The sequence below is a fragment of the Muscardinus avellanarius genome, assembly GCF_963383645.1.
Source record: "Muscardinus avellanarius genome assembly, chromosome: 4".
In the NCBI taxonomy this organism is placed as follows: Eukaryota; Metazoa; Chordata; class Mammalia; order Rodentia; family Gliridae; genus Muscardinus; species Muscardinus avellanarius.
The window spans coordinates 103959973-103986723 of NC_137789.1; the positions used below are offsets into that span (position 1 = coordinate 103959973).

At 53.3% G+C, this 26751-nt stretch overlaps 1 protein-coding gene across 3 annotated transcripts; it reads right to left on the bottom strand.

Moving 5' to 3' along the window:
- OGDHL (oxoglutarate dehydrogenase L) lies at nt 1–26751 on the bottom strand (the record flags this gene model as incomplete). 3 transcript variants are annotated; one of them, XM_080694155.1, is made up of 22 exons in its annotated part: nt 1–124; nt 677–831; nt 963–1126; nt 2375–2447; nt 2560–2685; nt 2790–2861; nt 3533–3711; nt 3947–4074; nt 5115–5265; nt 6216–6344; nt 6737–6839; nt 7422–7574; nt 7899–8078; nt 10575–10703; nt 11316–11495; nt 13173–13263; nt 14768–14914; nt 15620–15774; nt 15889–16004; nt 16362–16464; nt 23182–23352; nt 26548–26751. In XM_080694155.1, 22 exons carry the CDS (start codon nt 26749–26751, stop codon nt 1–3), a joined length of 3033 nt encoding a protein of 1010 aa, XP_080550281.1. The 3 variants fall into 3 exon arrangements, with proteins under 3 accessions (XP_080550281.1, XP_080550282.1, XP_080550283.1); XM_080694156.1 differs by lacking the exon at nt 23182–23352; XM_080694157.1 differs by lacking the exon at nt 7899–8078.

The window sequence follows — 26751 nt, forward strand, 5'->3', positions numbered from 1 at the left end:
CTAAAACGTCTTGCCCTCGAAGGCCTGGAGATTGAAGGCAGTGTCCAGAAACTTCTTCAGTGACACCAAGTGGGCGTTCTTGTTCCCAGTGGCTGGCGCGGCTGCTGGGTCACGGCCCACGTACCTGGAAGAGGAGGCTATGGAAGGGCCTGGCCTTGCCCCACACTTGCCCCAGGACAAGGGCTGGCCTTGAAGCTGCAGGACCTGCCCTTTGGCCAGAGCACTGCTCCCTGCCTTATGAAAACAGTGGTGCCCATGTCAAGCCCCGGGCAGCTACTATGCCACGAGCCTCAGAGGGTAGACTCTGCCTGGTGTCTAATCCTGTCCTCATCCTGCTGCAGAGCTGAAGATCCTACGGCCCAAAGAGGCTACATAGGGGTTCTGGGATCCAAGGAAGGAAGTCTGAGATATGCGGGAGATTCTGCGACTCAGTTCTGGCTGCAGATCACAGACAAATTTCTGTTCTCTGGAAGGGCAGCGTGGAGGATGCTCTGTCCCTGACAGGAAGCTAACCTGATGGAGACAGTGCAGGGAAAAAGGTCCGAACTAGTAGGTTTCCAAATGCAGTAGGAGAAGGGCAGAGGCTGGTCCTGAGCTGAGCCACACGCCCATGGGATGGGCAGGGTGAGGACAGGGCCACTAGGCCTGAGTGATAGTCTCCCGGTCTCCCACCTACCATATGGGGCGAGTTGGGCCAAGGAGGGTCATGAAGCGTGGGTTGATGTAGTCATAGTAACCCATATTCTTGTGCTCCTCCTGACACCACACCAGCTCCGCGCCCGGGTACCGCTCTGCCTCCTGCTTGATCAGGTCAAAGGGGAACGGAGAGATCTGGGGAAGCAGGGACAAAAGAGGTGGGTGGAGGAGGAGTCCTCCCCAGCCCTGCCCGGCTTGCTGCCCAGAAACAGGGCTGATGGGAGGGCCCTGCCCGTCCCTCTGTCCACTGGAGGGGCTCTGCACACCTGTTCCAGGCGTGTGATGGCCACCTGCTCCTCCAGGCCCTGGCTGCTGCGCTCCTTCACCAGATCGTAGTACACCTTTCCTGTGCAAAAGATGAGCCGCCGCACCTTTTCCGGAGCCTGTGCTGCGGCCCCATCTTCAGGGATCACTCGCTGGAAGCTGGTTCCTGGGGGACCCACAGAACATCAGTGCACAGAGGAGTTTCAGCTCCTGAAGCAGCCCCAGCATCCCAGGCTTTCCCTGGCTGCCAAAACTAACCCTGGGTTTAAGCCTATCATCACAGCAGACATGTTTGTCCAGAAGATAATGTAAGTGATAGATGATGCCCTGAGATGTCTCGGGAATAGGGTAGAGATGGGGCAGCCGCCAAGGGCGGAGCCCCGGGAAGCACCAGGTGTTGGGGCGCAGTGGGCTCCACACATGGGGCCCATCTCCTAGTGTTATCATTTGTCCCTGAGCTGCTCCCTGGAATCGTGCCCACCTGCCGCATGGCACCAAGCCACTTGCTCTCCAAGCCAGATGGGGAGCCGCTGTCTGGCCTCCTCCCTCACGCACGGCAGAACCCATCTCCATGCCCTGTCCACTTTTCCTTCCTGAGGTCACACTACATGTCAGGTCAAGCAGGCAGCAAGCCCTCTTGGGAAGCTGTTGCCCCATCTCTGCATCCCAGATGAGGTGCTGAGGCAGAGGGGTAACCACCACATGGCGCCTGGGAGAAGAGCCACATCAGCCGCTCTGCCCAGGCGGGCCAGTGCTGGTGCAGGAGCACTGAGCTGCCCGCTCCAGCCACCTTCCCTCACTGGTGGGTCACCCAGGCAGGCACGGGGGAACCAAGGCCCATCCACACCGCCAAGGCCTTCCTGCTTCTACTCCCCAGTGCCTCTGCTCTATAAACACCATCCTTCTCTAAGACGTCTGTGCCTCGCTCACACCCACTCCCCCTCATTTTCTGCCATGTCCATCTCAATTTCAACACCTGGTCCTTCAGGTACTTTCCCTGATGTCCATCCCTCAGGCCAAAGAGACTGACAGCTGAACGGGACACCAGGTGCCCTTGGCAGGTAGGTGTGTTTGGCTCATTAGTGAAAACTGGATTTATGAGCCAGTCAGTGATACTCAGTGCCCATCGAGCTTGGCAGTGCTCTGCTGGCCTCCTGCCTCTGAGTGACCCTGGTAGAGCTGGGCCAGCCTTGCTGGTGGCTGAGGGGGCCTGGAACACTACTCTAGTCCTGGAACTGGCCACCATGCCAAGTTCCAGCATGCGCTTGATGGGGACCAGGAATGGAGCTGCTGTAGGGTCAATACAGCTGCAGACAGCGGGGTAGGGAAAGTGGGGAGGGGAGAGGAAGGGGACAGAGGAGCTCCAGGAGCAGAGCCATGCAAGGGCCACCTCCCCACCCAGCCAGGCACGTACCGGACACCATCTGGTCAAAGCTGGACTTGGCCTCAGGGTGCCTCAGCAGAGACTTGGGCGTGAAGATGATCAGCTGGAAGGGAGACACCACCCAGCTGCCAGGTGCCCCCACCCTGCCCACTCAGGGCCCCCACACTCGCCTCAGCACCGCGATGGTGCCCACGGGCAGGCAGGCCGATGCTCACCGGCTTGCGGAATGGCAGCAGGATCTGCCGGCGCAGCACGTGGAAGTAGCTGGCTGGCGTGGAGCAGTTGACCACGATCCAGTTGCAGTCGTAGAGCTGGCTCACCTCGAAGTCCTTGGTGAACACCTGCGGGAGGGGGTATGCAAGGGGCACCTGCTACACCCCACCCTGACCTGGCACGGCAGGGCGGCGCTCGCTGGGCAGAGGGCAGGATGACAGGGAGCACTCACTGGGTAGGCATCGGAGTCATCGTTGCTCATCTGCAGGAACCTCTCTGGCCTCGCTGACGAGTGCTCTGGGCCCTGGAAGCAAGCAGAGAAGACTGAGGTGGGCCATGCCCCCACCATGCTGCACCCTGGACCCAGGGCACAGTCCAATGCCCTCTTGGGGCAGTGCCCTCTCTCTGGAGCCTAAACCACAGATAAAAACCAGGAACGTGGGTCAAGAGTAGCCGGGGGCCGAGCATGGTGGCGCACGCTTGTAATCCCTGCGCTTGGGAGGCAGAGACAGGAGGATCGCGCAGGTTCAAAGCCAGCCGCGCACGCTGGCTTAAAAGACCCTGTTTCCAAATAAAAATGTAAAAATAGGTCTGGGAGTGTAGCCTGAAGGTAGAAGGGCTTCCAGGAACCCAAGTACCACCAAAAAAAAAAAAAAAAGAGTGGCCGGGGGGCCACCAGGGCCATCACGTGCCACCACCACGCAAGGCAGTAGGAAGGCAAAAAGGCTCTTTCTCTAGGGTGTTCTGGAACAGCAGCTGCCTGCCACTGAGTACCCACGGTAGGGGCAATTCATCTTGAGAGCAGCTAGGGAGGCAGATGCTCATGGCCTCTCTGCACAGAGAGTATAGGAAGGAGCGAGGCCACTGCACATCCCTCAGCTCCAAACACCCCCCCCCAGCCAAGGGCCACCCAGCAGAGGACCCCCCAGCCCAGGGCCCCCACCAGCCGAGGGCCCCCCGGCTGCCATGCCTCACCATGCCCTCCATGCCGTGCGGTAGGAGCAGCACGATGCCGTTGTGCCGCACCCACTTGGCCTGGCCGGTGCTGATGAACTGGTCAATGATGCACTGGGCCGTGTTGTGGAAGTCACCAAACTGAGCCTCCCAGAGGACCAGGGCATTGGGGCTGGCCATGGCATAGCCCAGCTCAAAGCCTAGACAGGAGACCCCAAGACAGGGCTCACTGCATACCGGCACCAAGGGGCAACGGCTCTGGTCAAACCTAGTTCTTCCTCCGCATACCCTCCCTACCCATGTCCATCCATCCTAACAGACCAGAAAGAGCCCAGGGACTCCCTGAGGTCTTTGAGCTCTTCGGCCCCCTCCCCAATCACTGACCCTGGCTCCCTCCCAGCCCATCCCAGGTTCCAGGAAACCCGCCTGACCCACCGAGGACACCATACTCTGAAAGGGAGCTATTGCACACGGTGTAGGGGGCCTGGTCAGGCCACAGATGATTCATAGGGACGCAGGTCCTTTTATCCACTTCCTGGTCATGGAGAACATGGTGCCGGTGACTGGGGAGACAGATGGGGAAGGAACAGAGGGCAGGTGAGCTGGCATCTGGTCCTGGTCCAAACCATGGAACCAGCAACAAGGAGCAAGGAGCCTTCACCACTGTCCCTGGGGACCCACAGTGTCCCACAAGATGGCGAGCTGGCTCATCCCCTGCCCTCCCCAGCCTGTTCCACACATGCTGGGGGGTGGGGCAGAGTAAGACCTTGTTCTACCCTGCCACCTCTTGAAAGCAGGATGGAGCCTGAGACCCAGGAAGCCACCCCACTGGGGCACCTTCTGCTGGGCCATTCCCCTGGCCCTCTACCACCCCACCCAACTCCTAGGTTTCCAAATGCCCACCCTGCCCAGGCTCCAAAGAGGCAGGGACTGTTATGCACTCTACAGCTAGCACAGTAAGGGTTGGGGTGGGGGGCTTCAGGCCACCTACCTGAACCCCAGCCCTGGCAAGGGCCCACATGCAGCCCCCGGGGCAGCAAAGCAGCTGTCTGGGTCCCTGGCTGGAGCAAGCCAGCAGAAATGAGCAACATGGGCAGGAGAAAGGCAGCCCACGGCATCCCAGAAGCCTCGCCAGTGCAAGACATCAGGGGCTCCCAAGCAGCGGGCACGCGATGTGGATGACAGAAGCGTGAGTGCCTATCCCGACTCAAACACTCAACAAGCAGAGCAGGAGGGCCAGCCTGACAGCATTTCACCAAAAGACAGCATTGAAGGCTCCCGGGGCCCAGAGGCGACTGCAACCTAAACACGAGTGGCTGGCTTGGGCCACACACGCAGCTCTGCACCTGAGAGTCAGAGTGGCATCCACTGTCCACTGAGACCTGGGCTGGGGTCACTGATGGTGTCAGCCATGAAACCTCGGCCAGACCAGGGGCTCTTGGGGTCCTCAGGCCAGGTCCAGGAAGAGGAGGGTGGTTCCTTCTCAGACTTTCTGTGCCAGCTCTGGGACGATGCAAGCACAGCAAAGCCGCAGGCCTCACCATGGACTCAACAGGGACAGGACCAGTGCCCCAGAGACCTGGAGCCTGGAGCCATGCCCTACCTGAACGTGCCCCTCTCCACGTCCTGCCCACTGAGCCGCACGTGGATGCCCTCCTTCAACAGGGAGCCGAAGGCCATGTACTCCGCCAGTGCCCAGTCCACTGTCCGCTTCTTGGTCATGTCTGCGCGACCACGCAGGATGCGGGAAAGGCCTGCGGAGGCAAGGTAGTCCAGGGACCTAAGGAGCCAGGCAACTGGCCTGGGATAGCAGAAGCACCCGGACCTGGGGGAAGGACTCGGTGCCAAAGCAGGGCCCTGGCAGCTGCAGAGACCCAGCACTGGCACCGTTATTCCTGCCCTCGGAAAGGACAACAGGCCCACACGAACCAGCCACCCTCTTCCCCGTGGAAGGAGGGGGCCAGTGCCCAACACTTTCCTGAGCCCCAGTGTCCCCACTTTCCAGAGGACACTGAGGCTCAGGAGGGAAGGCACGTACTCAAGAGCACCCCTCAGTAGGTCACTTAGATCTGAGCCTCAGGCATGTTCACCTGTGATGTGCACAAAGTAGGGCTCAGCCCAGACCCCACCAGCTGGCCGGCTTCTGTGCACACTGAGAGGGAGCCCCTGGGAAACTGATCTAAGGCCATGTAAGTCCCCTAATACAGCCACAGGAGCCTCTAGCTACTCAAGCAGAAGCCACAGCGGCCACAGTCGAGGTGCTCAACGACCCCCCACTTGCCAGGCTCACTAGCCAGAGAGCTGTGAGGTTGCCCCTGGCATCCACACAGGCCAGCAGCAGCCCACATCCTGCTTCCTGGCAGAGTCTTGGCCCCAATACCCCTTCCACGGATGCCCCATTTCCAGGGTCTCCTGCCTGGCCCTGGGATGCCCAAGCAACTGTGTTTTGGAAAAGTCAAGGTGTCCAACCTAAGACAGTCTCTGGCACCCAGCTGGGGTGGCACCTGTATCCGACCAACTCCCCTCATCTACCATGAGAGGAGCTGTGATCACGGGCTCCCCAAGGGCACAAATGAGGCTCCAGAGCCAGCAAGCCCCTCGAGAGCTGAGCAGGGGTGGCTACGCCGTGCCCCTTGGCTTCCCCACCCACCTCCTGCAGGGACAGCGTGAGGTCCGGGCAGTCTGAGCCACGAGGCGCCCTCACCTGTGTGGATCTTGAAGCCCTCCAGGGGCACAGAGCTGGCCACGCTGCCGATGTGGGTCAGCATCTCCTCGGGGATGCCCGTGGTGGGGCACGTCATGCTCTTGGGCTCCCCATCCACAGTGAAGAAGCCTGGGAGGGAGGGAGGAGGGAAGGGACCTTGTCCCCACTCGGGTAGCAGCAGGGCTCCTGTGCCCCTGGGCAGCCTGCTGTCCCAGGACAGAGGCACCGTGACTCCCTGCACTCACCCTGGAACCCCTCCATGGCCAAACAGCACTACTTCACTTGCCCCCACTCACCGCTGGGCACTGGGTCACAGCTGACCCAGCTCTGCCCAGCCAGCGAGGACTCTGAGCACTCATTCCCAGGGGTCCCCCACCCCCTTTTTAGGGAGCAGTGGGCCACATGGGCTCTCAGGCCACCACCCCTCTGCCCTGACCTGAGGCTTTGGAGGCAGAGCCTTGGCCCCAGCTCTAGGGCGGACAGCCCAGAGGCACGCTGAGAACCACATGCCGCCTGCTTACCGGGCCAGGGCGAGTCCAACCAGTGCTTTATATGAAGGATTTTCTTATCCTTGGACCTGCCGTAGGCCTCCTCACAGATTCGGTCATACTTGGCGATTTCTTCCTGAAACAAGAATAAGGGTATGGCTGGAGGCAACCACACTCCAGCAGCCAGAAGCTTGGTCTGCCCACACTCACAGCTCTGGTCCCTTTGCCAGCTTCTAGAACTCGCTGCCTCCTGGCCTATGAGGACCTCAGAGCTAGAGGCCCGGGTCTCAGAGCGCAGGGCAGCACTGGACAGGTATACCAAGGTCTGGTGGGCCTGCCGCACTCTACAAGGGGTTGGTGGAGGGGGGGGACCTACTACATGACCCTTACTTCTAGAGTTTCCTTAATGGGGGAAGGACTGACATGTCCACAGATAGTTTCAGGGATGAATTCAACTCAGAAACACCTCCTACAGGAAGCCTTCCAGCCACAGCATGAGGCTGTGCTTCCCCCACACCACAGCTCTTGCTGCATCCCACCTGGCTGTAATTGTGCCCTTATTTCTGTGTCCACTTTGATAATGACAAGGAGCATATTGGCTAGTTCTACAAATCTGCAGTGCTCAACACTGGGCTGGCGTCACCTGTAACCACCACCAGGTCCCTACCCTAGCTACCCGAGGCTCGTCCCAAGGGGCCCATGCAGCCCGCCTGCCCACCTCAAACTCCTGCAGGGTGACAGTGCCTTCGGCAATGAGCTTGTCTGCATACTTCTTCAGCACGGGCACCTGTCTCTGTATCTGCTTGTACATGAGCGGCTGCGTGAACATGGGCTCGTCCATCTCGTTGTGGCCACGCCGGCGGTAACACACCTACAGGAGTGGCCCAGGGCTCAGTCCCTGTACCCAGTGCAGTTGCCACAAAACTGGGGCGTGCCCAGGCAGGGCACACTCTCCGATGCTCCCAAGAGCACTGGCCGCCACCTGTCACCGAATGAGCATCCCGGCCAGGCGTCTGCACAGACCACTCCTGGTAACCCTAAGCCTCCCATCTAAGAAGCACTCCCAGCACCTAGTGGTGAAGATGCTAGAGACCTGGCCAGCTTGACATGGCAAAGACAGGCCTCCCACTCCAGCCTTGGCCTCAGCACACCCAAGTCCACCTGGTCTGCCCTCCCCCCAGTTCCCTAGACCCACCAGGTCCACCACGACATCTTTGTTGAAGGTGTTCCTCCACTCGGCTGCCACGCTGCATACGTACATCACGGCCTCGGGGTCATCCGCATTCACGTGGAAGATGGGTGCGTTGACCACCCGGGCCACATCAGTGGGGTAAGGTGAGGAACGGGCCATTCGGGGGTCAGTGGTGAAGCCAATCTGCAGGAGCAGGAAGTAGCAGTGTCCCTGTTGACTGTTTTGGAAGCCGGGTCTCCCTCTGTTGCCTCAGCTGGCCTCAAACTCCTGGGCTCAAGTGATCCTCCTGCCTCCGATACCTAAGTAGCTGGACCACAGGTATGCACCCACCATGCCTCTGATGTTTCTCTGTGGTTTTTGTTTGCTTTTCAGTGCTAAGGCTGGACCCGGTGCCTCATGCATGCCAGGCAAGTGCTCTACCACTGACCTGCACCCCAGCCCTGGTCTCGCTGTTGACTTTGAGCTGGACAGAGGGTGCCAGCCTTGGAGACTGGGTGAGGCAAGGCTCCAGGGTGCAGGTCCATCAGGGGTAGCCAGCAGACACATAGGACTTGAAAGGTAATAGAGAACAGCCCCACAATAGGACACGGAGCAGTCCCCACGGATGGCAGCGGCACTGGGGGAGCGGTGCCGACTCCTCTTTCTGCCAGTCAATTTTCTACATTGGTGGTGAGGATCACAAGCATGGAAAATTCCAGCCTGCCAGCACATGACTATACAACCCCAGGCAAGGTACTTCAATTCCCTAAGCCTCAGTACCCTCATCCATAAAAAGGGCTCATTAAATCCCAGCCTGCAGGTTATTCGAGGAAGATTAAATGGCACTGCAGAGAGGGCGGTTAACATCAGCTCTCCAGGCTCAGGAGGGGCTGCTGTTAAGCACAGCTGCTAACACAAAGGCCCGGGACACTCATCTAAGACCATCCTCACGGTGTATGTGGTCCCTTGGTATCTGTCAGGAATTGGTTAGAGGACACCCCCAGATATGAAAAATCTGTGGACACCCAAGTCCCTTATTTTAATTTTTTAATTTTTTTGCAGTATTGGAAATGGAACCCAGGGGCATTCTATCTTCAAGCTACACCCCCAGCCCTATTGTTTTAGTCTTTTAAAAAATTTTTGAAACAGGGTCTCATTGAGTTGCAAAGGGCCTTACAAAGTAACTGAGGCTGTTCACGAACTGCGAACCTCCGGTCTTAGCTTCCTGAATGCTAGGATTACAAGCGTGCACCACCATGCCCAGCCTAAGTCTCTTACTTTTAAAACACCATAGCATTTGTATATAACCTACATCTGGTTGTGTTACTTATTTATGGCACTAGGATTGAACCCAGGGACATACTATCTCTGAGCAACACTCTCATCCCTATTTATTTTTTATTTTATTTTTTTTGTGGTACAGGGGGTGAAACCCAGAGGCTTTCTACCTTCAGGCTATCCTCCCAGACCTATTTTATATTTTATTTGGAAACAGGGTCTCACTAAATTGCTGAGAGCCTCACTAAGTAGCTGAGGCTGGCTTTGAACCTGTGCAATCCCCCTGTCTCAGCCTCCCAAGCGCTGGTATTACAAGTGTGTGCCACCATGCCCAGCCTCAGCCCTATTTTTTTTTGGGGGGGGGGTCTGGGGATGAACCCAGGGGCATTCAACCTCTGAGCTATATCCCCTGCCCTATTTTTTATTCTTTTTAATTTAAAACAGGGTCTCACTCTCACTAAGTTGCAGAGGGCCTCACTAAGTAGCTGAGGCTGTCCACGAACCACAATCCTCCGGTCTCAGCCTCCCGAATGCTGAAATTACAAGCGTGCGTCACCACATCCGGCTTTATATATTTTGAAACAGGGTCTAAGTTGCAGAGGGCCTAAGTAGCTGAGGCTAGCTGAAAACCTGTGATCCTCCTGTCTCAGCCTCCCAAATACTGGGATTACAAGTATGTGCCATCATGCCTGGCTCACTGTGTGCTTTAAATCATCTCTAGATGACGGATGATACCTAATACAATGTAAATGCTATGTAAACTGTTGATATATTGTTCAGGAAAAGAAGCCTGTACAGGCTCAATTTTTTCCCAAATAATTTTTGGGGGTACTGAGAATTGAACCCAGGGTCTCACACACTGAGCTGCATCCCTAGTCCTTTTACTTGATTTTATTTTTGAGACAGCACCTAGCTAAATTGCTTAGGCTGGCTTTGAAGCTGTGATCCTCCTGCCTCAGTCTCCCAAGTAGCTGGGATTACAAGCATGAGCCATTGTGTTGGACCTCCATTTTTGTCTGTGTAGTTCTGGAGATTAAACCCAGGGGTGTCCTACCACTGAGCCATATCCCAGCCTTTTTATTTTGTAGAGCAAGGTCTTATTAAATGGCTTAGGATGGCCTCAAACTTATAATCTTCCTGCTTCCTGAGTTGCTGGGATAACAGGATGGACCTCCACAATTTGGTATGTGGAAGCTTCAGAGAGAAGGCCAGCTGTATGCATCCATAAATGAGTGTGTGCATACATATAAACCTAAGCGTAAATGCATCGATCACAGACCAAGATGCTCAGGCTGAGGTCAATGCTGGGCAGAGGCTGGAAGTGGGATGGGGAAGGAAAACCAGGGCTGCCTCCCTCCCACTGACCATTGCCTGGACTTCCTAGAATGGACACGCGGTCCAGTGTGGGGCCCACACCCTCACCTGGTTGTTGACGACAACATGAACAGTGCCATTGGTGGTGTAAGAGGGCAGGTCACTCAGATGGAAAGTCTCATAGACCACACCCTGGCCAGCGAAGGCAGCATCCCCGTGGACCAGGATGGACATGACCTGTAGGAAAGGATATGAGCCTACAGGCTCTAGGCCCCAACCTATGAAGCCTACCCTGCCCTCTCCCATGGAGGCACAGGACCCTGGCCCCAGTGTGCAGCTCCCAGGGACCCAGGCACCAGAGCCTGGCTCCCCAAGGCCCAGATTCCCAGAACCAGGTCCCCAGCACCCATCCCCACAGGCTCTAGTTCCTAGAGCCCTCTCAGCACCCAGTTCCCAAGATCCTATCCATCCAGGATCCAGGTTCCCAGCATCTAGGCCCCCAAGACCCAGATCCCCAGCACCCATCTCCCAGAGCCCAGGTTCCCAGAGCAGAGCCCCCCAGCACCCAGGTCTTCAGTGTCCAGCCCCGTCCTCAGGTCCAACATCCTCAGGGTCCTGCCCATCAAGACCTATGTTCTTAGCACCAGTCCCTCCAGGGCTCAGGTCCCCAAAATCCAGCCCCTCAGGGTCCAGGTCTTCAGAATCCTGCCCCAAGGGACTAGCCCTTAGAAAACATACCCCAGAGTCCAGACTCTCAGGGACAAGACCTCAGAATCCAGGTCTTCCAACCTCAGCCCCAGTTGCACAGAGGCAGCCCTCCCAGGACACCTGCGCTCCAGGAGCATGCACCTTCTTGCCCTGCGTGTCCCCACGGTAGAACTGCTCTGCCTTCGTCTTCCCCTGCACCACAGGGTCCACCGCTTCCAGATGGGAGGGGTTGGCCACCAGCGACAGTGTGATGTTCTTGTTGGTGACACGGTTGATCCTCTCATGGTACATGCCCAGGTGGTATTTGACGTCCCCAGAGCCCTGAAGGTCAAGGTGGACATGACTGAACACCCTCCCCATGCCGGCCAGGTAGACAGCAGGGCAGACCTTCAAGCCCACATCGGGCTGGCATGTTCCCTCGGCTGCAGCTCCCTCTGAAGGCAGTGCCACCCCTGGCCTGCCCCTCTCCTGGCCAAGCTTTCCCCCTTGCCTCTCCAGGCTGGCCTGAAGTGGAAAGGTGGGCTTCTCCTGGGATTTGACTCTGCATTGTCAACTACTGTCCCCTCAGCCTGACTGGCCACAGTGTGGGAAGGAATCGAAGCATCAGGAAGGACTGTCCAGTGACGGTGGGCAGAGGATGAGGGTGGCTCATCAGAGTACTGAGTCCAGGGAGGAGGGAGGTCGCTCAGTGGTACAGCGCTTCCCTAGCATGCATGAGGCCATGGGTCCTATCCCCAGTGTTACAAAAAAATAGTGCTGGGTCTACTCACCAGACCTCTAGGAAAACACCAGTGCTGATCCCTACCTCACTCCTCACACTAGAGTAATCAAAGCTATAGCAATCCTGAGGAAAATAAGACCTATCGTATGATCTCTGAGTGTAGAAGGCTTTTTTCCTCCTTCCTTTCCTTCTTTCCCATCCCTGGGGGTTGGAGGAGGGGGGGAATTGGGAGATGGTACTAGGAATTTCAATCAGCGACATCTGAGCTCTGAACTATACCCTAATCCATTTTATTCTTTCTTTTTTGCAGGGCCAGGGGCATTCTACCTACACTCCCAGCCCTATTTTTTATTCTATATTTTGAAGCAAAATCTCACTAAGTTGCAGAAAGCCTCACTAAGTAGCTGAGGCTGTCTGTGAATCCAAATCCTTCTGTCTCAGCCTCCCAATTGCTGAGATTTTAAGTGTGCACTACTTAGTCTTTTATTTTGAAACAGGGTCTAAGTTGCAGAGGGTCTCACTAAGTTACTAAGGTTGGCCTCAAACCTGTAATCCTCCTGTCTCAGCCTCCTAAGTACTGGGATGACAGAATGTGCCACCCATATCTGGCCAAGTTTTACAGTTTACATACACACACACACACACACACACACACACACACACACAGCAGGCTGAAGAAGGGCAGAAAAGAGACAGTTCTGAGACTGAGGGCAAAAGGACACAGAGGTGGGAGGGACAGGCTTACTACCCACAGGAGGCAGCACCACCAAAAGGAAAGGGAGGCAAAGGGCAGAGGAAAAGGGAGCGGTAAGAGCTGGGGGCCCAGCATGCCTAAGGCAGGACGTGCAGTCCACACACTGTACATGCCAGCCAGGAGGGGCAGGGAGCCGGACAGTGTGTCCCTGGCCAACCCAAAGACACAGAACACCGAATGACCTCCCAAGGCTCTCTTGAGCAAAAACAAGCAGAGGGACCTTCCAGGGTGGTGGGCAGGACTTTGGTGCAGAGACACAGAGACATGAGCTCAAGTGAGTAACTTCTGGCCAGCCCGAGTTTCCCTAGCTAGAAACACGGAAGTTGGCTCCAGCTTACATGAGGGCTCTCCCAGCTATCACAGATGGCAGCACTTGCTCCTCAAAGTCTCTGGGGACCTTATGTAACTATCCCAGCCTCCCTCCTGTTCTTCCCCATGCCTGTTCATCTCGAGGCCTGTCTCAGCCTGCAGGCTCTGGGCCCAGCCCCTCCCAGGGACACCGTGAGCAGGGCAGGGCACCCACCTCATCTGCCGCCTCCAGCTTGGGGTCAAACTGACAGAAGATCTGTTCTAGGTCCTTGCGGATCACGTTGGCCAGCACATTCAACCTGCCCCTGGGAGCAGAGAGGGCTGGGCTCTAAACAGCGACCAAAGCCACCTCCCTGCACTGGCCTAGTGTCCCATTCTCCCTGTCCACCTGGAACCCACCAGAGTCAGATGGGGCCAGGGGAACGTGCCCCATGATCCCTGGTGAGGCCGGCCTGACTCCTGCCTTCATATACCAGGCATGCAAGTGGCCCCAGCCAGGTAGCTCCCTTCTAGCAGGAAATACCCAGAGCCCCACCCCCACTGGCATGTCAGGGGGCTAGCAGGCACTTACTCATTCCCCCACCCTAAAGCTGCTCTTGGTACTTCTCCTCCAGTTCAATCTATAATGCCTCTAAACTGCCTGCACTGGACCTGGGCTCAGCCTGGCAGTATCCCAGAGCAGGAAAGGAAGGGGCACTCAGATCAAGAGTTGCTGGAGGACCCATTGGGGCAGGCAAGTCCTGGGACACTGGAGGCTCTGGGAGGCATCAGCCTGAACTGTCAGGTACGGTCAACTGGGCATGGGTACCAGTCTGATGGGGATGTGCAGGGTGACACAAAGCCCACCCCACCCCCAAATCGTACTGGAGGTGCCAGGCCCACAAGGACCCCTGGCCTGGCCCACAGCCCCACACAGCCCTGCAGGAAGGGTATCTTTCCCCCAAGCCAGTGGATTCCCTGTAGCCCTGGGAACATCTCCCAGTCCCAGCGTCCCACTGTGGAGGCCTGGCCCAGCCCATAACAGCCCCGTGTCCCCAAAGCCCTCCTCAGGTGAATGCCTGCCTAGCACCACCACTGCCTAAGCCACTCCGCCCATCAGTCTCTATCCTCTCCCACAGTCCTAATGTCCTAAGACTTGAAGCCACCTCGGGCTGCTGGGCCAGCTCTGCCTGGCCTCTGATAAGACACTGGGCACTTCCAGGATTCTGGGAGCACAGAGACCATAACAGACAGACCCATCCTCCCTGCATGCCAGACACACTACAGGGACCCTCCATGCTGCGCCTCCGATGTCCCTTGAGCAGATACACCCCGAGAAGGCCCTAACACAAGCAGCTCCCCAGGCTCGTCCCCCAGGCTCCTGTCCCATAGATTGACAGTGAGCAAGACTTCAATTCTTTATGAAGATCATAGGAAATACACAGGCAGCTCACAGCTGGGACAGGCACCACTGGCTCATCTCCAGGACCTAGGACCACCTGTCCAGGCCTAGCCCCACTTTCCTGACCCCTCCACATCTCCTTGACCCCAGGAATCTCAAAAGTACAATACATCCCTCGTGGGCACAGTGCAACCTGGCCAGAGCAAGGGCATCTCAGAGCTGGCTGGTCTCTGGCCCCAGGTGGCTTTGGCCAAGGGTCTGGCTCTCTCTGTGATGAGTGGGCCAGGCCCAGGGACTCTGAGGACCTACCAGCCACCTGCCTCTACTCCGAGGTCCCACCTGTACTCCTGCCATGATTTCCATCCCATCCCTTCCACCTCAGTCCTGGAAAACAGGCAGGCCAGGGAGGGGAGGGAAGGTGGCCCCACCTGTGTGGCATGCCCAGAATGACGTTCTCAATGCCCATCTCGCTGGACTTGTCGATGATGGTCTTGAGGGCGGGGATCATGACCTCACAGCCCTCCAGGCCAAACCGCTTCTCTGAGGACCACTTCCGGGCCAGGAAGTCTTCAAACCTGCTTGCAGAGGAGGGAAGGAAGGGCTGGAAAGGGCAGGGCTGGGGCTCAGGGGGAAGACTTGCAAAGTGCCAGGGGCTGGATGCCCAGGACAGAGGAAGGGCAGTCACCTCCATCCCACAGAGTGCAGGCCCCATCTGGATGCTACGTCACTCCACCCAGCAAGGAGCATAAGGCCAGGGCAAGCAAAGGGTCCTCTGCCTGTGCCCCTTCCCACACACCACCCTCTATGCTCTTCACAGCCAAACTCCTCCATCAGGCCATCCTCCACTGCACTGGGCCCACTGCCCTCCTACCCACATTGCTGAGCCCCAGAGACTTTCTCTGCTCAGCCCTGGGCCAGGTGCTCCGCCAAGCCCCAGTATCCCTGGGTGGACCCCACTTCCAGCAACCTCAGTGGGTACATCCCCAGGACACCCAGCAGGAGGCAGCTTTCTGCCCAAACATCCCACTGCCACATCTGTTGTCTGATTATTTTGGTGCTTGTTCCCAGCATCCCCTGCTTCCATGTTTTCCCAGGGCCCCAGCCCTCCCCACTTGCCTGGCTTGGCTCTTGGCCTGAGCACCCACCCATTGCTTTTCCTGGAGGCCTCCTCACGTCCAGGAGGAGAGGCTGATCCAGTCCCACCCTCCCACACCAGACAGTTCCTACGTCCTCTGCAGGGCCTGGGAGCAGGTCCCTGGCCGTCCAAGGGGCGTGCTGACCTCATGGAGCGCACCAGTCGGGCCAGCAAGGTCCGCTTCTCCTCACTGGAGAACTGCATCACCCCGGGGGTCTCAAATTTCTGCCGGATCCACTGGCACTGCTCCACATCGTTGATGAACATAAACTCCAGGCCGATGTGCTGGCAGTAGGTGGTCTGGGGGAACAGGTGGGGATATGTGAGGAGCCAGGAGGAGAAAACACAGAAAAGGGCATACCCGCTCTCTTCCTCCTGCATCCCACAGAGTTCTGACACAGGCACTCTGCTCACCTCCAGGCGCCGGATGATCTCCCGCAGAGAGAGCGTGCTTTCGGAGCCCCCAATGAAGGTGGTCGTGGGCAGCTGGAACTCTTTATCCAAGTCAGCCTCTTGCAGGTCATAGAAGGCTGGGGATAAAGCCCCAGGCAGCAGGAAGGAGAAGAAAGGGTGGTCAGGTTGGGGAAGAGGGCAGCACCCCCATATACCACCCAGCATCCCCCTCAGCGCCCTCCCTCCAGGTGCAGCCTGAAAAAATGTCTTCTATCTGGAGAACAACACACCCATTGCCAAGAGGCTTGGACACATCTCTCAGGCTTGCTGGGCTCAATGCACCAGCTAGGGAAGATGAGTGGGCCAGGGTCAGAAGGAGCCACAGGTACTCAGCAGTGCAAGCTACCTTCCAGGACTCAGAAGCCCCCACTCAACCACAGGCATCAGCTCACATTGTCGTTGCCATGACAACAGGGAAGGGCTCCAATTCTTACCCAACTTATCGATAGTTGTGATCAGGTCAGAGGGCACAAAGGAGTCCAGGTCTGCATCCAGAATGCCCAGCGGGTCCAGCTGGGCAACGTGGTGGCCCCGGATCTGGAAGAGGGTAAAGGGCAGGACCGGCTGGGTCTCAGCTGGATGGACCTTTGCCTGGAGTTAGGCCCAGAGCCCTGGCCCCACACTTCCTGGATTTCACATTCCCTGGGCCTCACTGTGCTGTGGCCTATGAGACCCAGCAACAGCTCACCCCAGATTAAATGTACAGCATGCAGTTGGGAAAAGAAGTAGGAAGCTGGACGTGGTGGCACACGCTTGTAATCCCAGTACTTGGGAGGCCAAGACAGGAAGATCGCAGGTTCACAGCCAGCCTCAGCTACTTAGTGAGGCCCTTAGCAACTTAGTAAGACTCTTTCAAAATAAAAGAAAAAATAGGGCTGGGTTCCATCCTTGGTACCACACACACACACGTAGGAAAAGGTCTATACACAAATGTATGCACTGCAGTACTACTGGTAATTGTAAAATTCTGGAAATTTCCCCAGTGTTCATCAACAGGAAACTAGCATAGGGATAAGGAAAATCCACACAGGGGACTACTAGAGACCTGTTAAAATCTCATCTGCTACTATGAGGTCATCTCCACAAAATACTGCTTAAAAAATTGCAAATTCTAGAAGAATGTACTTGAATCACCCATTATTTAAGGAAGAGACAAAAATAAATATGTGCATTAATAAGAAATCACAAAATAAAATCATAAAATAAAAAAGTTACTATCTACAAAGATAGGACAAAATAGGATGTGGGCAGGACTAGAAGCCACTGGCGTGGTGGTGCATGCTTGTACTTGGGAAACAGAAAGATCACAGGTTCGAAGCCAGCCTCAGCTACTTAGTGAGGCCCTCTGCAACTTAGCCAGGCCTTGCTTAAAAAATAAATAACAAGCCAGGTGTGGTGGCACACTCTTGTAATCCCCGCGCTTGGGAGGCTGAGACAGGAGGATCACACAGGTTCAAAGCCAGCCTTAGCTATTTAGTGAGGCTCTCAGAAACTTAGTGAGACCATGTTTCCAAATAAAGTATAAAATAGGTCTGGGAGTGTAGCCCGTAGGTACAAAAGCCCCTGGGTTCCACCCCCAGTACCACCAATAAATAAATAAATAAATAACTCCCAGGTGTGGTGTTGCATGCTTGTAATCCCAGCATTTGGGAAGCTCACAGGAGGATCACACTTAACGGACAGTCTCAGCTACTAAACGAGACCCTTTGCAACTTGGTGAGACCCTGTTTCAAAAAAAAGAATAAAAAATAGGGCTGGGGGTGTAGCTCAGAGGCAGAATGCTCCTGGGTCTCATACCCAGTACCACACACACACACACACACACAGACACACGTGCACACAAAATAATGTATCTTCTTGCTTCTTGCTTTGACTTCAGAGACTTATACACATTTTACATTATAAAACAAAATTAAGTTTAAAAATTGAAAGTAGCCGGGCGTGGTGGCGCACGCTTGTAATCCCCGCGCTTGGGAAGCGGAGACAGGAGGATCGCGCAAGTTCGAAGCCAGCCACGCTGGCGTAAGAGACCCTGTTTCAAAAATATAAAATAGGTCTGGGAGTGTAGCCCGGAGGAAGAAGGGCTTCCAGGAACCCCAGTACCACCAAAAAAATAAAAATAAAAATTGAAAGTAAAATGAGAAATCAATAAATATGTCCATTTAGTGACATATATGCATAGACACTAATTAGCTAATGGAACAGTCCCTAAAGACAAACAAAACTGAGGGAAATCCCGTGAACTCTTTTCTATTACCAGTCAGTAGCAACAGCGGCAGAATTGTTCTAACCAGGTGTGGTGATGCATGCTTGAATCTCAGCACTTGGAGGAGGCTGAGACAGGATAATCACAGGTTCATGGCCAGCCTCAGCAACTTAGTGAGGCTTCTGTGACTTAGTGAGGCTCTGTTTCAAAATTAAAGAATAAAATAGTGCTGAGAGTGTGTGTGGGTGGGGGTGTAGCTCAGAAGTACAATCCCCTGGGTTCCATTCCCAGTACTACCAAAAAAAAAAAAAAAATCATTCTTCTAAGGTTGTTGCTTGTGGGTTGTAGGAAAATCAATTAAGTCACTGCTGGTATCTTTGAGAACATCTAATCTGGGATCTTTTAAAGGAAATGGTGCCATAAGATTGATGAGGTCAAGGAAAACCCTGAGCTCTGCCTTTGGAGTGTGTAGTTCTGTCAGGATAAACCCATAATTTTGTTATCTTTCTAAAAAATACATATTCCCCAATAGCAGTGAACATTCTCAGGGATCCTGGAGACCTGGCTGGTTTCTGGACTGGGCAAAACATACATACAAGATGACTTGGGGCAGCTTGTCTTATTCAAGAACAAAGGTTCTGGGAGTAGGGACACATTTTGAAACACAGTATGCATGTGCAACAGACTGAAATTCATAAAATGTTACCATTTGTATGTTAATACCACACTAAAAAAAAGACAAGAAAAACTACATTGGTTGCCTTTGAAAGATGCAAGGGAACCATTTTATATTTTTGAAAATCCATAAGTAAAAGGAAAAAAATTAAGGATTAATCCTGCCTTTCGTAGACAATGTGTACCTACCAATAAATAGAGTAGACAAAGGGGATTTCCTCCTGGTGGAATATTTTGGGTAATAAACAAAAGATAGAATGAGAATATCACCATTTTTGCAACCCCTTCATGAATCTAATTCATCCACTAATTATTTAATAGTTTTATTAATTATAACTAATTATTATCCATTGCTCCTCACTTATTACCCATCAACAGCAGGAAGGTGAGGAAAAAATTAAATCTGTATTAAGCCAGGCCTCTAGATTTAACTACCAATTTACAGAGATCATATGGGACAGAAGGACAGGTAAAATGATACCAAGTGGTTGCGATGAGCAAAACTCAGACTCAGGAAATATTCTCTCTCTCTCTCTCTCTCTCTCTCTCTGTCTGTCTGTCTCTCTGCCTCTCTGCCTCTGTCTCTGTCTCTGTCACACACACACACACACACACACACACATTCTTCCACAAAATCTTGCAAGGAACCCAAGAAGAAACAGAGGGAAGCTGGGCATGGAAGGGCATGCTGGTAATCCAGAACTTGGGAAACAGACAGCCAGCAGGATCACAGGTTCGAGGACAGCCTCAGCAAGTAGTGAGACTCATCAATCTAGCGAGACCCTGTTTCAAAATAAAAGTAAAAAAAAAAAAAAAAAAATAGGGCTAGGGGTGTAGTAGCTCAGAGGTAGAATGTCTCTGAATTCAATCCCCAGTACTAAAGAGAAAGAGAGAGAGAGAAGAAGAAACAGTAGAAGAAGAAACAGAGGGAAACTTGTAGAAGACAAGAAACTTAAGATCCACACCAACTATTGCTACCTGTGGACTTACCTAGATCTTGCTTTATACACACACTAAAAATAAACCACAAGACAAAAGGCAAACATGACTATCATGGTATATCTGATATCAAGAATTACTCTCTTAAAGATTATTGCTATTTTGTTGGGGTTGAATTAAGGGGCACTTTACTTCTAAGCTCTACCCCCAGCCCTATTTGTTATTTTTGAAACAGGTTCTCACTAAGTTGCTGAGGCTGGTCTTAAATCTGCTATCCTCCTATCTCAGTCTCCCGAGTACTCTCCCAAGCATTACAGGCATGCACCACAACCCCTGGCTTGCTATTATTTTTAGATGGATACTGATAGAAGAATTGAGCCCAGGGTCCTCATGAGTGCTAAGCAAGTGCTCTACCACTGAGATATACCCCTTGCTCCACAGCACATTCTTTAAAGGCCCCTTAGCTCTAGAAATACATACCAACTCTCCCATGAGTATACTAATCGGATATCTGGGATTTGCATAAAGATAATCCTGCAGTAGGTGAGGGTGTGGGGGAGGGGGAAGAGATGAAACAAGACCGTGGGGCTCTCTGCACAATTCTCCTGCCTTTTACGTGTGAGGACATATCTGTAATGAGGTAGTTTTTCCAGTACAGCGGGCAGATGAGTTGAGCCAGAGCTCCAAGTCTCTTAAAGACATGCAGGTGCCAGGGGCCTCCTGCTGAGAGCTGCAGCCAGCGGCCACCTTAGCCAAACGTAACCCAGGCTAACAGAATAATGACACCTGAACTCAGAGTCTCTGGTACTCAATCTTGGCTAATTAAAAAACAAAGAGCAGCTGAAGACCTGAAGATAGAAGATAAGGCCCCGAGCAGCACTCGGTGTTACCACCTGCGCTTAACATTCAGTTTTAAAGGCCTCGGTCCGCACTGTCCAAGTTGACAATCCCCAATAAAGCAATCCTTGCCATCATCAAAGAGGCAGTGACAGTCACGCTTGCCTTTTGTGTATGTGTGTGTGGCACTGGGGATTGAACCCAGGGGCATTCGACCCTTGATCTACACCCCGAGGTTGATCAGAGTCTCGCTACTTGCTGAGACTGCCCTTGAACTTGTGATCCTCCTGTCTTAGCCTTCCAAGTACTGGGATTACAGGCCGGAACCACCACACCTGGCTACAATTTCTTTGTTGCTTAAAGAAAGATCCAAATAATTAGATCTTTTTCTGTTTGTTTTTAGCCAGCCCCCCCCCCAAAAAAAGCCCCACAATATACCTTGAGCACCCCTTACCCGATGCTCAAGATCAGAAGCATGTCAATATTTTAGTTTTTTTATATCTGGGAAATTTGCATATACATAATGAGATAGTTTGTGGACAGGACCTATGTCTAAACATAAAATTCATTTGTACCTTATATACGCAGCCTGAGGTATTTCGTACAGTGTTTTTTTGGTATGGTACTGGGGATTGAACCCAAGGACATCTACCCCTATGATACCCTAACCTCAGTTGCCACAGCAATTTCATGCAGATCTTGAGAAAGCTCGATCAGGGGATCCGCAACGGCGTAGATCCCCCATGAAGTATGTCTGGCATTTCTTTCTTCAAAAAAAATTATTTTAGGATTATTTGGATTAATATGTATAATTGGAATTTTATGTATAAACTTTATAACTAAAACTGATGGGGAGCGGCTTGTGAGAGACTCAGGCGGCAAAGATATCTCCCCAACGATGAAGATGTTGGGCCAAATATTAAGTTCAAACTGACCTTAGTGAGAGCCACTGTATACGATTAAGTTTGAGACAGCCTTGTGAAGTGAGACAAAATATACCATGTCCAGCACCCTTGCCCTAAACTTTATAGAAAATAATAATCTTTACTGTCCTTGGCAATCCTGCTTGCATGACTATGCTCTTGCTTTTCTGCCAAAAAATAAAGTATAAAAACTGTAACAAATCCTGAATAAAATGGAGAAGATTGAATCTGAATTGTGTGACGTCTTCTCTCATCAGCCTCGGTTTTCCCCCTCACCTTCACACGAACCCCGACTCTGCTAGGGCTGGACCCCGGCACTCAGTCTTTTATTTTTTATTTTGAGGTCTTGCTAAAGGTCTTGCTAAATTGCTGAGGCTGGCCTGGAACCTGCAATTCTTCTGTCTTAGCCTCCTACAGGTCTGTGCCACCACACCTAGCTTACCCAATATGTTTGGTGTGCCTGTGTATTTCTTGTGGCCCACCATGTGAGGCAGGGTAGGGAACTTGCCACTATGGTTTCAAGCTAATGCTCAGGAAATTTCAGATTTGGGAGCATTTTGGATGTCTCAAATCAGACACACTCAATCAGTACATCTAGTGGCTGTCTGCTCGTGTGGCCCACAGCCAATTGGTCCTCAGGCCAGTGAAGGAGCCAACCCTGCTCACCTTCCTTTTCCACCCAGGGTGGCAGGTGCCCAGGCACCTTGGTTCCATCCCACGCAGAGAGCATCATTTCCATTTGCTAATGCCCCCTTGCTCCAAAGCCTTGTGGCAACTTGCTGCACTCTCCCACGGTCCCAGGGTATCCTAGCATCACCTTCTGTATGTCAAGTTTCCCTTATGAAATGTCTCCACCACCAGTTCCCAGAAAGATCCCCAATGATTATACCTGTTGCAGCCTGAACCGCCAGAGCAGCCCTCCACCTCGACCTGTGCAGTCAAGCCCAAGACTACGGAACATTAGCAGGACTGACAGACGAGGGGTCATTCTGGGACACAGCATGGGGAGCCCAGGTCTCCGGGATGTGCAGGTGTTGGGGAGAGACATTTGCTGAGCTGTTTGTGCCTTCCCCTTGGAATAGCCAGTTAGAGGGGAAACCAGCCATGAGCAGCGGCCAATGTGCTCACCTCTCATTCAACAGTTTGTGGAGTTGATTTTGTACTGAGTATTCCTCAAAGTTCTTAGAGCATTGTGTGTGCAAGGCAAACAACCTTTCTTGAGTACTGGAGACTGAACCCAGGGGCAGTCCACCTCCAAGCTATACCCCGCTATACCCCCAGCCAGTCATTTTTATAAAATTTTGAAACAGAGTCTTGCTAAGTAGCTGTGGGTCTCGTTAAGTTGCTGAGGCTGGCCTTGAACCGGCAAACATTCTGTCTCAGCCTCCCAAGAACTGGGATTACAGGCAGGTACCACCATGCCCAGCAGACAACTTTCCAGAAGACAGGCCACAAGCTAAAACATCAGTATGCACAAAGAATACCAGGAGGGTGGTAAATACTCTGAACCGAGACCAGTCAGAGGCACAGGCCACTTGGAAGAGGACATGAAGAAAGGCTCCCCAGAGAGATGATGCTGGAGCCCAGAGACATCCCTTCCCTCTGCACCTGGCCATGCCCCAGGGGGCTGGCCCGCCTCTGTCTGTGTCTCAGCTGCCTCTGTCTGTGTCTCACCTGGTAGGCCCGAATCAGGGACTGCACAGCCAGGTGGTCCTCCACCAGCTTGCTGGTCTTGGCGCGGCTGGAGACTGCGCCCCGGCTCTCCGGGACGACAGATGGGAGCTGGGGCTGAGTAGAGCCGGATGAGGCTTCTTTGCTGGCTTTCCGGAAGAAGCTGTCCCAGGACTGGGTAGGGCAGAAGCAAGAACACAGCCAGGTCAGGGCCAGCCTAGGCTGGGTCCCAGGGGCAGCAAGGTCCCTGAGGGAAGGAGCACAGCTCTCAGGGCCTCCCAGGCACCTGCTCCAAAGACCCCTCTCAACCAGCCAAGGCCCCTCACCAGAGCACAGCTCTCCTTGGCATGTGGCTTGGTGTGGTGGTGGCAGCAGGAGCTCCTGCCCTATGGCAAGCCTGCCCTACACACAGCATTACAGGTCTTTGCAGAGGGCAATGTGGCAGGCAGACCCTCCACATGTTCAATGCATACAATTTTTGGGGGGGAGGCAGGGTACTGGGAAAAGAACCCAGGAGCACTCTATCTCTGAGCTATGTCCTCGGCTCTTTTTATTTATTCATTTTTTAATTTTAAAACACGTTCTTGTCTAAGTTGCTGGGAACCTTGCTAAATTGCCAAGGCTGGCCTGGAATCTGCAACCCTGTCTCAGCCTCCCAAGTACCGGGATTACCAGCCACCATGCCTGGCTGCATATATTTGGAGAGGGGGTGCTGAGATTTGAACCCCGGCGCAGTCTACCTCCAAACTACATTCCGGCCATTTTAATATTTTGTTATGAAACAAGGTCTCGCTAGGTTGCTGAGAGTCTTGCTAAGTTGTTGAGGCTGATCCTGAACCTGCGATTCTCCTGTCTCAGCCTCTCATGTCCTGGGACTATAGACATGAGCTCAGCTGGCATGTCTCTCTTGAGTCAACAATTCCATTACTGGTAATTTACTCCACAGGTGTTATGCAAGTATGCCTAGGTGTATAAACAAGGACACTCTGCAGGACTGTTGGCAGAACTGGCAACTCAAAACCAACCTAAATGGCCATCCATAGGAAACAGGCCAAACACATGAATCCCCATCTAGAATCTGAAATATTATGCGATCTTAAAATAGTAAGGGGTGCCAGGCACTGTGGCACATGCCTGTAATCCTGGTAGTTGGAAGACTGAGACAGGAGGGTCTAAGTTTGAGGACAGCCTCAGCAACTTAGCAAGACCCTGTTTCAAAATTTTAAAATTTTAAAAAAGGAGCCAGGCGAGGTGGTGCACGCTCATAATCTCAGCATTGAGGAGGCTGAGACAAGAGAACTGTGGTTCATGGACAGCTTCAGCTACTTAGTGAGGCCCTTTTCAACTCAGGGAGAACCTGATTCAAAACAAAGAATAAAAAATAGGGATGGGGATGTAGCTCAGAGGTAGAATGCCCCTAGCTTCCATTCCCAGTACTGCATAAAAAGAAAAAAAATTTTCAAAAGGACTTAGGGGTATTGCTCAGAGGTAGAATGCCCCTGGGTTAAACCTCCCATGCCAATAACAACGATGACAATAAGGGACATTCGTTTTTGTGGATACAAGATATCACCAAGGCAGGTTGTAAAGAAAATAAGGCAAAAAGGGAAGTGTGGCTACTGTGAGTAGAAGCAAAACCAGATGTGCACACACAGGCACAGCTGTGTGCATCCTCCAGAAGAACATGGAAAGTGCTTTCCTCTGCACCTCCCCTGCAGCACTAGTGGGAGAATCCGTGGGAACAGCCATCAAGATCAGATCCTCTGGGCCCAACCCTCCCATGGTGAGAATCTTTCCTACAGAGAGCTGCAAGATGACGAACGGACAAGAGTGTGTACCACAGCACTGCTCCTGACAACCAGAGACTGGAAGTGAACCGCGTGTCTGTCAAGAGGGATGGGAATGGTACACTCACTCAATGGAATATTACACAGCTGGAAAAATGGCAAGGCTCTTCTCATACTGAAATGGAAAAGACCTGGGAGAGTGAGTGCTGAACGAAAAAAGCAAGGAACAAAACAGTATCGTGACAGGCTCCCTTTGTGAAAAAGGGGGGAACTCCAGCTGTGTTTGCAGTCAGTTTATATAAAGTAAATTGTAGAATGAAAAGAGAAGACACTAAACAAACTGAGGGGCGGGTGGAACTTGGACGGCTAGATGTGGAGCGTGAGGGCGCCTTTGGACTTGTCATACAGTTTGGGTTTGACCATGTGACTGTTCATGTTCCTCTGAAGAGTGTGAGTGGGGAGGAGAGAGCAGCTCTCCCGCTATCTGATGTAATTTGGGGAGAGGGGCTCTGTGTGTGTTACTACAGATAGAACCCAGGGTGTTCTACCTCTGACCTACACCCTCGGACCTATTTTATTTTTAATTTTGAAACAGGGTCTCATCAAGTTGCCGAGGGCCTTGCTAAGTTGCTGAGCAGTCCTCCTGTCTCAGCCTCTCAAGTATTGGGACTGTAGCCATGCACCGCCATGACCCAGTTATTTTTTGTTTTTCTTTTTTAGTACTGGGGGTTGAACTCAGGGGCATCCCTACCTCTAAACCTCCATGCTACAACTCTACCGCTTTTTATCTGTTTGTTTTAAAACAGGGTCTAAGTTGTTGAGGGCCTTGCTAAATTACTGAGGCAGGCCAGGCCTGGTGGCGCACGCTTGTAATCCTTGCGCTTGGGAAGCGGAGACAGGAGGATCACGCAGGTTCGAAGCCAGCCTCACTGGCTTAAGAGACCCTGTTTCCAAATAAAATATAAAATAGGTCTGGGAGTGTAGCCTGGAGGTACATCCCCAGTACCACCAAAATAAATAAATAAATAAATAAATAAATTGCTGAGGCTGGCCTCCAATCTATGATTCCCCTGTCTCAGGCCTCCCAGTAGTGGGATTACAAGTGTGCACCACCACCACACCCAGTCTGATTTAAGCTTTTAACCATCAGTGGGTATTTATTTCATCAGATCATGCATCTATTTGCTGAGGCTATCCTCAAACCTGCAATCCTCCTGTCTCAGCCTCTCAAGTACTGGGATTACAACTGTGCGCCACCACGCCCGGCTCAGATCACACATCTGTAACATTCAGAGGCCTAACTCCATACAACAGGCCTCTGGAACAGCGCACCCTAACCTCAGGGCAGGGCCAGGCCCAGCAGTGGCCGAGCAGGGCACCAGCAGGGCCTCTCAAGGGAGAACACTTCCCACTGGTCCAGACAGCAACAGAAAGGATAACAGAAAGGGACAATAAAGACCTGAGAGGCAACAAAACCCAGCCGCCATCACAGGGGCAAGCTGCTTCTCTCTGCTGCTGCCCCCCACACCCAGCCCCAGGAGCATTCCCCCCACCACGCAGCGGACGAGGTGGGGACACCGACCTTGTGAACGCTCTGCGGGTTTTCCAACCAGGCGAAGTACATCTCCTCCATGTAACTGGAGCCACCTCCACCTCTGCTGCTCGGGAAGGTGGCTGGGGCCTCTGAGGACCAGCTGCGCCCGCTGGACACGGAGCTGTCCCGTGCAGCCAGGAGCCTCACAACCTGTGCCCCGAGCCGGGACGGCAACAGCCGAAGCTGATTCAT